This window comes from Sycon ciliatum, chromosome 3 (assembly GCF_964019385.1).
Source record: "Sycon ciliatum chromosome 3, ocSycCili1.1, whole genome shotgun sequence".
NCBI classification, from domain to species: Eukaryota; Metazoa; Porifera; class Calcarea; order Leucosolenida; family Sycettidae; genus Sycon; species Sycon ciliatum.
In genome coordinates, this window is record NC_088645.1 from 2,002,081 (window position 1) to 2,016,829 (window position 14,749).

The 14,749-nt window shown below is 48.5% G+C and overlaps 1 protein-coding gene across 2 annotated transcripts in view; it reads right to left on the minus strand.

The window, feature by feature from the left end:
* LOC135811208 (tripartite motif-containing protein 2-like) overlaps nt 1–14,749 on the minus strand; it is a 360,779-nt gene that overhangs the window by 321,990 nt on the left and 24,040 nt on the right. Inside the window, exons 3-6 of one of the 2 annotated variants that reach the window (XM_065324400.1) lie at nt 12,971–13,243; nt 12,406–12,594; nt 5,218–5,406; nt 170–358 (exon numbers count right to left, since the gene is read on the minus strand). In XM_065324400.1, coding sequence (XP_065180472.1) covers nt 170–358; nt 5,218–5,406; nt 12,406–12,594; nt 12,971–13,243 — 840 coding nt within the window. The remainder of the gene's footprint in view (nt 1–169; nt 359–5,217; nt 5,407–12,405; nt 12,595–12,970; nt 13,244–14,749) is intronic. The other variant, XM_065324401.1, reaches the window with a different exon arrangement.

Below are 14,749 nucleotides of genomic sequence, written 5' to 3' on the forward strand. Positions count from 1 at the left end.
CTGGTCACTAGTCACACTGGTCAGTAGGGATAGACTGGTCACTAGTCACACTGGTCAGTAGGGATAGACTGGTCACTAGTCACACTGGTCAGTAGGGGTAGACTGGTCACTAGGCACACTGATCTTTAGTTATAGGTTTTACTGTAGACCTTGGAAAAAATGTACTCACCTTGTTGAATGGTGGTAACAGCTGCTGAGACACGTGAAACCTTATCACTAGTGTCTTGCTGGTGCTCCAGTAGTTGTCCAATGCTTGTGGAGGTTGTAGCACTTTGCTCCTGTAGTTGACGAACAGTTGTGTTGGTCTGGTTTTGCATTTCCACTATGCGTTCACATGCTGCAGTTGTATCTTGTTCACCTATATACATGATAAGATAGGTACCCATAAACACACTCTCATATGCACACACATGTGTATGCACCCATGTACCAATGCACAAGTACACAAGTACACACACACACATATACATATACATGTATATACAAACACACACACACACACACACACACACACACACACACTCTCTCTCTCTCTCAACAAGCGATGTATCCGCTGCGTTGCCAACCAGCCATTCCCCTCCAACACAGATCCGATCTACGCCCGTCTTGGCCTCATCCCCATCATCCGAAACACCCACTGTAAACTCCGCCTCCTCATGCTTCGTATCCACACCTCCAGAATTAGCAATCTTCTGTGCAAGCGCCTACGTGGCCATACTGAAGGCGTCACTCGGATCAATGATCCAAATGCGTATGTTCTCCCTGCCACGAGGCATGTCTCTGGTGACTGTCGGCCGCTCGTTTCTGCTGTTAGATTATGGAGCGCCCTGCCCCAAGAGTTCAAGTCCCTCGCCTGCCATAGATCATTCAAGAGACTTTTAAAGGTATATTTTATGGCTAGCCAGCATCTAGGTTTGCACTTGGAATCATGACTCAACTGTGACTCAACTGTGACTCAACTGTGCATTTTTTCGTTATGTTTGTCTTTTGTTCTTCTTTCCTTTTTCCCTCATACTTTTTCTTCTTCTTCGTTTTTCTTATTTTCCCTTGTCTATTTTCTTTTTGAGTATTTGCAGTCTGTGTTTTCTGTGTTTTTCTCTCTTTCGTGGAGGCTTGCTTGTTGTATCCTTGGCTTCCGGCCGTTACTTTTATCGCCATCATAATATTGGTCACCATTGCCCGTTTGGTCAGCGATACAAAATAAAATTTCAACAATAACAACAACACACACACCTTGGACCTTGGACACGATACCATATTCTGGCTATGCGGACCCCATGGGGGGTTGAGCAGGTTTGGAACAGCAGGGGCGATGACGGAATAGGTCATGTGTGTTCTGTGTGTCCTGAATTGTGTGTTTCTTCTGTTTCAAACAAACACCCAGAATGCCGACACGCGTGTAGATTCCAGTACAAGGCCAAAGGATGCAGCACTGCATGCGCACACGTGCACGGGCGTAGATCTACGTGCGTAGTAGGTAACTTTAAATACTAAATTAGTAGCAGTAGTAGTAGTAGAGTACTAGTGCAATCGGTCATGTACATGCACTCGCTACATGCACTCGCTACATGCACTCGCTACATGCACTCTCTACATGCACTCGCTACATGCACTCCCTACATGCACTCGCTACATGCACTCGCTACATGCACTCGCTACATGCACTCGCTACATGCACTCGCTACATGCACTCGCTACATGCACTCGCTACATGCACTCGCTACATGCACTCACGCGATCGCAGCAGCGCAGTAAAACTAGTTTTAGTGTATGCAGTTTATTAGTAGATTCTACCAGCACTACACTTTTCATAACCAGCAGTTTGCAAAAAAACAAGGTCGAATGTTTTAGGGGGTGCACGTGTCCCCGTGCTCCTCACGGGTGACGCCCCTGACAAAACTTGTATTGGTAATAACTTTGGCATACATCAATATTTTTCAACCAAATTTTCTGTCGATCCATAGGGTTAGTTGTCATCGATTCCCGGTATCAAATTTCAATTCTGAGCAGAATGACGTCATCAGTGCTACTTTTTATGTTAAGATTTCAACCCAAAACGCGGAGAAAACGAAAAATAGTAAGGCCACAAATCCTGATGAATTGGACAGCCTTTGGGCCCTAGATAAAGCATATTGGTGGATATTGTACATAGATGACAGCATTTCGCTGGAAACCAGTGTCGACTTGTTTCACCATACACACTGTACACATTTAGTATACGAAGTAGTCGTACCTCGGGGTCTGCTCAGACTCACCACCGCGAAGCCTGGGTGTTTACAATCGATATCCAGCACATTCCCGCTTGCTGGGATGTACAGCTAGCCAATGCAACAGCTCTCATTCGCTGAAGACATTCCCCACGCTCCTCGTTTATGGATGAAGCTGTCATTGCTGTTTCAAAATAGCCACATTGTCTCCTACACATAAATGCCTGTGAAACTACTTGAATGCACGCTACGCAGTACATGTAGTGCATCATACCAGATGCACTGTAGATCTACCTGCACGAGAGCCAATCATGCATGCACTTGAGTAGGGCACTTGACTCCCACTAGAGATTGCTGGTCACAACTGAGTGTGTACAAGCTACTGTGCTTGTGTCATTGTGACTTGCAAGTGCACTCTGTACTGATGTACTGTACTGTACAGAAACAAGGCAAGTGCAGTTTTCAGTGCATGGACTCAGCTACTAAAACATGTTGTGGAAGCAAACAAGCCTTCTTTATGATGTTGGTCATTTTTCTCAATCGACTCCGCGCTTTGAGCTAGATCAGAACACAGTAGATGTGTGCGTGGGGTTTTGCCCAACTAGAACTGGAGTCCTCACGTGACCCAGGTCACGCCCAGCTAATCACTTAGGTCAGCAGAACTCCTGCTCGCGACTTAACACATTTGCCGTAAAAGCCCGTGTATCGGCCCTGGGTGTATAGAATAGCAGCCTCGATTTTCTGGGCGTATACAAGGGCACGGGCGTTATTTTGGAACCAGGCGTATACTGGGATTTTGGGATAGCAGTAAGTATTGGGTATCAGTACCTGTACATGTACTGGTGTTGCCGGCATACCTGGGCGTATACATGGGCATGGGCGCTATTTTGAAACAAAACTTTTGACTTCCCCTGACTAGGCGTGTACACGGAGGGTGGGCGTAACTTCGAGTGGGGTTATAATATTCGCGGGATCAGCGTCGGCATCGCTTGAATGTTCGGTCAGAAACACACAAACTAGCCTTCGCATCCGCAGGCCACCACTATGCCTATTAAACTTAGTGGCGAATGCAGACATCACAAGTGAGTCAGGGGAGAGGAGGTTAGTCCCTCAACCAATCGAGCGTGTAACGGCCCATGACCCTGTAAACTGCATCCTTCTTATTCTCACTCCGAGCTGTGAGTACCCAGTTGACCATGGGTGTCGGCGCAGTTCAACACGCATAAACAGTCTTTTTACATGCTCCCTGCTACCAGCGCGGGTCTTGAACTCGGGACCTCATGATTCGCAGGCAGGCCTGCAAACTAATCGGCCACATGCCTTGGTGAATCAGGTTATACAGAGGCTTTTACGGTAGTCCGTCCGATGTCATCCCCGCTGCGAATAGGGAGCTTCATGCCCACGATAAAAGAGAACGTCATGATATCTGAATACTTCATCAGAGAAAGCTATTTGAGCTCAAAACGACACAAGACAATGGCCGTGATAAAGATCCTCGTACAGATGGCGATGTGACTGGCCTCCAATCCAAGTGCTGAAAATGACTGGAAGTTTTCTTCAAAATAAGATTTTGAAAAAGGCAGAGCGCTCAAGTGCGGCGAACACGGCCAAACGCCATGTTTTCCTTGGTAACGTGACGTCAGCCGCATTATCACTATGGCGGGTTGCAGCGCTGATCTTGAAGTACAGCGGCACCAGAAAAAGTGTCCTTATTCTACCTCAGTGGTCAGTACGGGTAGACTGGTCACTAGTCACACTGGTCAGTAGGGGTAGACTGGTCACTAGTCACACTGGTCAGTAGGGATAGACTGGTCACTAGTCACACTGGTCAGTAGGGGTGGACTGGTCACTAGTCACACTGGTCAGTAGGGGTAGACTGGTCACTAGTCGCACTGGTCAGTAGGGGTAGACTGGTCACTAGTCATACTGGTCAGTAGGGATAGACTGGTCACTAGTCACACTGGTCAGTAGGGGTAGACTGGTCACTAGTCACACTGGTCAGTAGGAATAGGCTGGTCACTAGTCACACTGGTCAGTACCGGTAGACTGGTCACTAGTCACACTGGTCAGTAGGGATAGACTGGTCACTAGTCACACTGGTCAGTAGGGATAGACTGGTCACTTGTCATACTGGTCAGTAGGGATAGACTGGTCACTAGTCACACTGGTCAGTAGGGGTAGACTGGTCACTAGTCACACTGGTCAGTAGGGGTAGACTGGTCACTAGTCACACTGGTCAGTAGGGATAGACTGGTCACTAGTCACACTGGTCAGTAGGGGTAGACTGGTCAGTAGTCACACTGGTCAGTAGGGGTAGACTGGTCACTAGTCACACTGGTCAGTAGGGATAGACTGGTCACTAGTCACACTGGTCAGTAGGGGTAGACTGGCCACTAGTACTACCCCTACTGCAGTACTGGCCAGTGTGACTAGTGACCAGTCTACCCCTACTGACCAGTGTGACTAGACTGGTCACTAGTCACACTGGTCAGTAGGGATAGACTGGTCACTAGTCACACTGGTCAGTAGGGATAGACTGGTCACTAGTCACACTGGTCAGTAGGGGTAGACTGGTCACTAGTCACACTGGTCAGTAGGGATAGACTGGTCACTAGTCACACTGGTCAGTAGGGGTAGACTGGCCACTAGTCACACTGGTCAGTAGGGGTAGACTGGTCACTAGTCACACTGGTCAGTAGGGATAGACTGGTCACTAGTCACACTGGTCAGTAGGGGTAGACTGGTCACTAGTCACACTGGTCAGTAGGGATAGACTGGTCACTAGTCACACTGGTCAGTAGGGATAGACTGGTCACTAGTCACACTGGTCAGTAGGGGTAGACTGGTCACTAGTCACACTGGTCAGTAGGGATAGACTGGTCACTAGTCACACTGGTCAGTAGGGATAGACTGGTCACTAGTCACACTGGTCAGTAGGGATAGACTGGTCACTAGTCACACTGGTCTTTAGTTATAGGTTTTACTGTAGACCTTGGAAAAATGTACTCACCTTGTTGAATGGTGGTAACAGCTGCTGAGACACGTGAAAGCTTATCACTAGTGTCTTGCTGGTGCTCCAGTAGTTGTCCAATGCTTGTGGAACTTGTAGCACTTTGCTCATGTAGTTGACGGACAGTTGTGTTGGTCTGGTTTTGCATTTCCACTATGCGTTCACATGCTGCAGTTGTATCTTGTTCACCTATATACATGATAAGATAGGTACACACAAACACTCTCTTACATGCACACACATGTGTATGCACCCATGTACGAATGCACAAGTACACACACACACACACATATATACATGTATATACAAACACACAGACACACAAACACACACACTAACTCACACACATACACACACACACACCTTGGACCTTGGACGCGATGCAATATTCTGGCTATGCGGGCCCCATGGGGGTTGAGCAGGTTCTGAACAGTAGGGGCGATGACGGGATAGGTCCTGTGGTCTACTGAAATGCCGAACGCAATTGCAAACGATGCAGAAGGAGCTACGGTCTGCGTTGGTTGCTCTGGCCGAGCTACGGCTGCACTTGTGACGCTTCATGCCTTGGCGCGATGGCACACAGCGGTTGCAGCGGGTGCAGTGGAAGCTGCAGCGTTCGCAGGACATATTGTTCGTAACCGGTGACTCAAGTGTGTCAGAAGATGCCTCTGCTGGTGATGTCGGTGGTGAGCACTTGTGTCGGGCAAATCCACCCTTGCTCCGGAACCATATGCTGCACTGGTCGCAGTGACACCTTCTTGGCTGTTGGCTTACAGGTGGGGCACGCGTAGCTGTACACTTGTGTCGCTTCCTGTCACTTACACGACTGAAGGAGCGGTGACAAGTTTGGCACATACCTGGTGATGGTCGAGGTCTGTTCTGCTTGTCTGGCAGACAACGGTAAGCCTTGCGCCATTTGGAGCGAGAAGAAGTGGCCACTTCACACCAGTCGTCAAGTAGTTTGACGTCACTCCGAACACAGTCTCGCCACCTTTTCCACGGACCATGGGCAGGTCCCTTGTTTGGAAACGAACCGAACAGTAGAGCATTCGGGACGCGCTCATCCTCCATCCTTGACACATAACCAAGCCACTCAAGGCGACGTCTGCTGAGACGACACTCCATGTCCAAGGTATCTCCCCAGCGCTCCAGAACTTCAACATTAGTTATCCTGTCATTCCATACATCTTGACGACTGATGCCCAGAATTGTGCAGACACAACGGAGATGAAAGACAGACAACGCATGAACATCTGCGTGTAGCGGTACCCAGCATTCGGACCCGTAGAGCAGAGTCCACAGCACACAAGCATTGTACGCTGACCCTTTGATGGATATTGGCAGTGTTACATCGTGGAATATCGCTTCACACACACACACACACACACACACACACACCTGTCCTGTCCTGTAGAGCCAATGCCACAGGGGTCACGTGGGACCCGGAGGGGCATCAGAGAGGAAGATGGAGCACGCAGCCTGATGACGCCGGAGATGGTGGAGCAAACGGAACTGGCGAAAACACATGCATACATGACTGAACGAATTACGCTGCTGGGCAGTTGGGCGCGGGCCAGTCCTCGAGCACCGGTGACGACCGCGGCCTTGCGCAGTCCGAAAGCAGCGGGCACACACAGCACAGTGCGCAGCACAGCAGGCATCCTGCACATAGACTTTTTCGGGAGGCTGAACAGCAGTGAACAGCTAGACCACCCTTGCTTCAAAACCAACGCCCACAATCTCCACAGTGGCAAGCCCCTTGCTACTCAGCAGTCGGCTTGGCCCGCTCAACCACACATTTGTGGCGAGCACGATCTCCAGGGCGCGAGAATGACCGATTGCAATCCGCACATACCACTGGGCCAGGCTGAGGCACATTCTCCACAGGCTCGGCGTACAGAGCCCGCCAGTCAGCGCGGGACTCACAGGCAATAGGGTACCATTCATTGGGGAGGCCACGAACTCTTAGGTCGGAGACAACGCAATCCTTCGAGCGCTTGCGAGGGCCATGTGCTGGGCGACGTGTGGGAAGTGAGCCAAACAGGATCTGTCTCGGCATCCAGCTACTGTCCATCCGGGCCACATGGCCCAGCCACTCTAGGCGACGCTGTGCAACTTTAACGCAGATGGTATCAGTGTCACCCCACATCTCCAACAGTTGGGCGTTGGTTGTGTGATTATGCCAACAATCTCTGCGGAACACACCCAAGGTGGAACGGATGCGCCACATATGGAAGACTGACAAACGTTGGTGATTGTGCTGCAATGGTGTCCAACACTCTGACCCAAAGAGGAGGAGCGACAGCATACATGCATTAAACACACACCTCTTGATATCCAAATCGACGTCAGAATTGCTGAAGATGGTTCCTTGCAAGGCGTCACAGGCACGAGATGCATGCGCAATCCGAGCAGTGATGTCCTGTGTCGACCGGCCACCGCTATGAATGAGAGATCCAAGATACTGGGACTCCGAAACACACTCGGTGACCGTGCCAGCTAGCTCGATTGGAGCGCAGTCCCCAGGTGAAACATCCCTGCCTGCAACCAAGAACTGTGTCTTGGTAGCGCTAACTTTAAGCCCAAACTCAGCTGCGGTCGTGTCAAACACTGCAAATGCCGTCTCCGCCCCTGCACGAGTCGTCGCGAAAAGTGCTGAGTCGTCTGCAAACTGTGACCCAGTGGCAATGGCAACCGGATCCGTCCGGGTAGGCTCGCGGTTAAGGTTACTGTCACCATCACAATGCTAGAACTCAAAACCAACACCGGGTAAATCTCAGACTCGTCGCTGCAACACAGTCACCACCGCCCACATGAAGATGTTAAACAGCACAGTTGCCATGTTGCACCCCTGGCGGAGACCATTCGTGATGCGGATAGGGTCAGTTGTCGTGTTCTCTACCCGAACCACCGCCGACATGTCAGTGTGAAAGGAACGGATCACGACAAGCATGGGAGCAGGGATACCCGCTCTGGATGAGACTTGCCACAGCCAATCCCGAGGCACGGAATCATAGGCTTTCTTGAGGTCTATAAATACAAAGAAGCCTTTGCAGTCGTGCTCAATGGTCTTCTCGAGGAACTGCCGAACACTGAAAACCATATCTGTACAAGATCGGCCACGCCTGAAGCCACACTGATAATCTGGGAGGAAATCTGTAGCCATGGACTGGAGACGAGTCTGGATGACACTCGCCAGAACCTTGCACACAAACACACACACACACACACACACACACACACACAAACAAACACAATCACCTGCCCGCCCTCCCAATGGGACAAGAAAAGTTGGTTACTGCTCTTTCATCATGTTGTCGCTAGTCACATAGAGTATTGATTATCACAACGTACATGCCTGGCAAAGTGCTCAGCTATAATAAAGTGATCATGTGTGTACAAACAGGGGCGTCACCGGACCCCTTCAAGGGGGGAGGGGGGGGGTAAGGGTTGCACAGGAATTTTGCACAGGAATTTTGCCCGGCCATGATGGCATGGCATCGATAACAAACTCGAAAATATAATTATTAATAGCATTGCATCATATAATTATAATACTAGCATAATGCTGCATTAGTAATGCTGCATTACTAATGCTGCATTACTAATGCCTGATTACTTTATAATAATAATAGCATTGCTTAAAACATCATGGCCTACGTACAGAATATGATACTATTCTTCGGGGTGTCTTGCCGAAAAATAGCTTGAGCAGTTCATGGCGGTTGACTTGTCAACCTGGGCAACCGGTTGCTCTTCGACCTGGACAACAGGTTCCGCTTCAACAGGACTGCGTGCCGGTTCTTCGTGAGGTCTCTCATCATCAGATTCCCCTGGCCCAGCTGCAACAGGAATGGCTTCGTCCCCTCGCCTCACTTCAGGGTTCGCATTCCTCAGTGCTACTTTTATGTTCAGATTTCAACCCAAAACACGGAGAAAACGAAAAATAGTAAGGCCACAAATCCTGATGAATTGGATAGTGTTTGGGCCCTAGATAAAGCATATTGGTGGATATCGTACATAAATAACATTTCGCTGGAAACCAGTGTCGACTTGTTTCACCATACGCACTGTACACATTTAGTATACGAAGCAGTCGTACCTCGGGGTCTGCTGAGACTCACCACCGCCACAAACGGGTGTTTAGCATCGATATCCAGCACATTTGCGCTTGCTGGAATGTACAGCTAGCCAATGCAACAGCTCTCATTCGCCAAAGACATTCCCCACGCTCCTCGTTTATGGATGAAGCTGTCATTGCTGTTTCAAAATAGCCACATTGTCTCCTACACATACTAATTACTGTGAAGCTACTTGGATGCATGCTGTGCTGTACATGTAGTGTATGCTGTGCTGTACATGTAGTGTATGCTGTGCTGTACATGTAGTGCATGCTGTGCTGTACATGTAGTGCATACTGTGCTGTACATGTAGTGCATGCTGTGCTGTACATGTAGTGCATGCTGTGCTGTACATGTAGTGCATGCTGTGCTGTACATGTAGTGCATGCTGTGCTGTACATGTAGTGCATGCTGTGCTGTACATGTAGTGCATGCTGTGCTGTACATGTAGTGCATGCTGTGCTGTACATGTAGTACATGCTGTGCTGTACATGTAGTGCATGCTGTGCTGTACATGTAGTGCATGCTGTGCTGTACATGTAGTGCATGCTGTGCTGTACATGTAGTGCATGCTGTGCTGTACATGTAGTGCATGCTGTGCTGTACATGTAGTGCATGCTGTGCTGTACATGTAGTGTATGCTGTGCTGTACATGTAGTGCATGCTGTGCTGTACATGTAGTGCATGCTGTGCTGTACATGTAGTGCATGCTGTGCTGTACATGTAGTGCATGCTGTGCTGTACATGTAGTGTATGCTGTGCTGTACATGTAGTGCATGCTGTGCTGTACATGTAGTGCATGCTGTGCTGTACATGTAGTGCATGCTGTGCTGTACATGTAGTGCATGCTGTGCTGTACATGTAGTGCATGCTGTGCTGTACATGTAGTGCATGCTGTGCTGTACATGTAGTGTATGCTGTGCTGTACATGTAGTGCATGCTGTGCTGTACATGTATTGCATGCTGTGCTGTACATGTAGTGCATGCTGTGCTGTACATGTAGTGCATGCTGTGCTGTACATGTAGTGTATGCTGTGCTGTACATGTAGTGTATGCTGTGCTGTACATGTAGTGCATGCTGTGCTGTACATGTAGTGTATGCTGTGCTGTACATGTAGTGCATGCTGTGCTGTACATGTAGTGCATGCTACTGTGCTGTACATGGACTCCGCTACTAAAACATGTTGTGGAAGCAAACAAGCCTTCTTTATGATGTTGGTCATTTTTCTCAATCGACTCCGCGCTTTGAGCTAGATCAGAACACAGTAGATGTGTGCGTGGGGTATTGCCCAACTAGAACTGGAGTCCTCACGTGACCCAGGTCACGCCGAGCTAATCACTTTTGTCAGCAGAACTCCTGCTCGCGACTCAACACATTTACCGTAAAAGCCCGTGTATCGGCCCTGGGCGTATAGAATAACAGCCTCGGTTTCCTGGGCGTATACAAGGGCAGGGGCGTTATTTTGGAACCGGGCGTATACTGGGATTTTGGGATAGCAGTAAGTATTGGGTATCAGTACCTGTACATGTACTGGTGTTGCCGTCATACCTGGGCGTATACAAGGGCATGGGTGCTATTTTGAAACAAAACTTTTGACTTCCCCTGACTAGGCGTGTACACGGAGGGTGGGCGTAACTTCGAGTGGGGTTATAATATTCGCGGGATCAGCGTCGGCATCGCTTGAATGTTCGTTCAGAAACACACAAACTAGCCTTCGCATCCGCAGGCCACCACTATGCCTATTAACCTTAGTGGCGAATGCAGACATCACAATTGAGTCAGAGGAGAGGAGGTTAGCCTCTCAACCAATCGGGCGTGTAACGGCCCATGACCCTGTAAACTAAATCTTTGTTTTTTCTCACTCCGAGCTGTGAGTACCCAGTTGACCGTGGGTGTCGGCGCAGTTCAGAAGTCTTTTTACATGCTCCCTGCTACCAGCGCGGGTCTTGAACTCGGGACCTCATGATTCGCAGGCAGGCCTGCAAACTAATCGGCCATATGCCTTGGTGAATGGGGTTATACAGAGGCTTTTACGGTATTCCGTCCGATGTCATCCCCCCTGCGAGTAGGGAGCTTCATGCCCACGATAAAAGAGAACGTCATGATATCTGAATACTTCATCAGAGAAAGCTATTCGAGTTCAAAACGACACAAGACCATGGCCGTGATAAAGATCCTCGTACAGATGGCGATGTGACTGGCCTCCAATCCAAGTGCTGAAAAAGACTGGAGGTTTTCTTCAAAATAAGATTTTGAAAAAGGCAGAGCGCTCAAGTGCGGCGAACACGGCCAAACGCCATTTTTTCCTTGGTAACGTGACGTCAGCCGCATTATCACCATGGCGAGTTGCAGCGCTGATCTTGAAGTACAGCGGCACCAGAAAAAGTGTCCTTATTCTACCTCGGTGGTCAGTAAGGGTAGACTGGTCACTAGTCACACTGGTCAGTAGGGATAGACTGGTCACTAGTCACACTGGTCAGTAGGGATAGACTGGTCACTAGTCACACTGGTCAGTAGGGGTAGACTGGTCACTAGTCACACTGGTCAGTAGGGATAGACTGGTCACTAGTTACACTGGTCAGTAGGGATAGACTGGTCACTAGTCACACTGGTCAGTAGGGATAGACTGGTCACTAGTCACACTGGTCAGTAGGGATAGACTGGTCACTAGTCACACTGGTCAGTAGGGGTAGACTGGTCACTAGTCACACTGGTCAGTAGGGATAGACTGGTCACTAGTCACACTGGTCAGTAGGGATAGACTGGTCACTAGTCACACTGGTCAGTAGGGATAGACTGGTCACTAGTCACACTGGTCAGTAGGGGTAGACTGGTCACTAGTCACACTGGTCAGTAGGGATAGACTGGTCACTAGTCACACTGGTCAGTAGGGGTAGACTGGTCACTAGTCACACTGGTCAGTAGGGATAGACTGGTCACTAGTCACACTGGTCAGTAGGGGTAGACTGGTCACTAGTCACACTGGTCAGTAGGGATAGACTGGTCACTAGTCACACTGATCTTTAGTTATAGGTTTTACTGTAGACCTTGGAAAAATGTACTCACCTTGTTGAATGGTGGTAACAGCTGCTGAGACACGTGAAACCTTATCACTAGTGTCTTGCTGCTGCTCCAGTAGTTGTCCAATGCTTGTGGAGGTTGTAGCACTTTGCTCCTGTAGTTGGCGGACAGTTGTGTTGGTCTGGTTTTGCATTTCCACTATGCGTTCACATGCTGCAGTTGTATCTTGTTCACCTATATACATGATAAGATAGGTGCACATAAATACTCTCTCAAATGCACACCAATGCATGCACCCATGTACGAATGCACAAGTACACACACAAACACACATATATATACAAACACACACACACACACACACACACACACACACACACACACACACACACACACAAACACAATCACCTAAGAAGAAGGAAATTTTTTACCCGTGACCCCTTCGTTGTTTGAAGTTATTGGTGTGAGTAATGGCTACCGAGGGTAGCAATGGTCAGCTTTAGAGCGCATGGAGTAGGAGAGTTAGTTTCTTGTATTATTCAACAGGGGAAAGGTACCGTTCAACAGTTTATTGATATTTTACTGGAGACTTTGAAAAAAATGTACTCACCTTGTTGAATGGTGGTAACAGCTGCTGAGACACGTGAAAGCTTATCACTAGTGTCTTGCTGGTGCTGTTGCAGTTGACTAATATTGGTGGTACTTGTAGCACTTTGCTCCAGTAGTTGTCCAATGCTTGTGGTACTTGTAGCACTTTGCTCCAGTAGTTGTCCAATGCTTGTGGAACTTGTAGCACTTTGCTCCTGTAGGTGACGGACAGTTGTGTTGGTCTGGTTTTGCATTTCCACTATGCGTTCACATGCTGCAGTTGTATCTTGTTCACCTATATTCATGATAAGATAGGCACACATAAACACTCTCTCACATGCACACACATGTGTATGCACCCATGTACGAATGCACAAGTACACACACACACGCATAATACATGTGTACAAACACGCAGACGCACACACACACACACACACACACACACACACACACACACACACACACACACACACACACACAAACACACACACAAACACACACAAACACATAATACATGTGTACAAACACACAGACACACACACACACACACACACAGACACACACACACACAGACACACACACACACACACACACACACACACACACACACACACACACACACACACACACACACAAACACACATACACACACACACACACACACACACACACACAAACACACACACACACACACACACACAGCAGACAAACACCTTCCCACAAAACACACGCACATGCACACATATGCACCCACACATGCACACATGTGCACGCACACATGTGCACGCACACATGCACACATGTGCACGCACACATGCACACATGTGCACGCACACATGCACACATGTGCACGCACGTACACACACACACACACACACACACGCACACATACACCGCCCCCAAGTCAGAGAAAACAGAGACAACCGGCTATATCATTGTTGTAACGCTCTGTTTGATGCGCATAGCAAGACTTTTTTTTGTATTTATATCATTATCTCATGGCACATCATGATGACGGCCAATAAAACTGAGACAAGGGTGAAAGCCAACCACAGCAGTAAAACAGATAAAAGAATACAAATAAGAGGCAAAGAAGGCAAAGGAGGAGACAAACCAGCAGGATATACATGAAACCTATAATTGAGCAGAGATTTTAGCAACAAAATTATCCATCGACGTGCTGGTCTTGGCCTGCGTTGGTAATGTTGCCCAAAACACATAGCCAGCAAAGATCGGGGATCTAGTGAATAGGGTGGAGGCAGCGCGTGGGAGACTGAGTGAGTTCCGGGTGTTCCGTGTTTCGGAGAACCAATTATAAGCCTGCATATGCAAGGGTATTTTATTTAGTAATATTTTATGTATGAGAACACAGAGGTGGTACTTATGTCGAGTGGAAAGGGGACTGATCTTGGCAATTTCGTAAAGACTAGCGGAGGGAAAGCGACGATCTTTGCTAAATAAGATTTTAAGGAGCATGCGGTTATGGGTTTCTAGCTTGTTCAATACAGTAGTAGTTATGCCACATCAAGCAGTATCACAGTAGTCAAGTAAGGGCAATATATAGCAACGATAAAACAAGCGTTTGCAAGAAAGAGGAAGATGTCTACAGTGGGCTTGAAGAGCCCCAAGGATGGAGCTTGTGCGCTTGCAGACATACTGCACATGGGGTGACCACGACAATTTAGAGTCAATAATAACGCCAAGATGCTTATGCTCTTCAACAATGCGAATAGCAACACTTGAAGAAGGAAAACAAAGTGGCAGGGAAGGGGGAGAAGGGGAAATGTACATAGCTGCC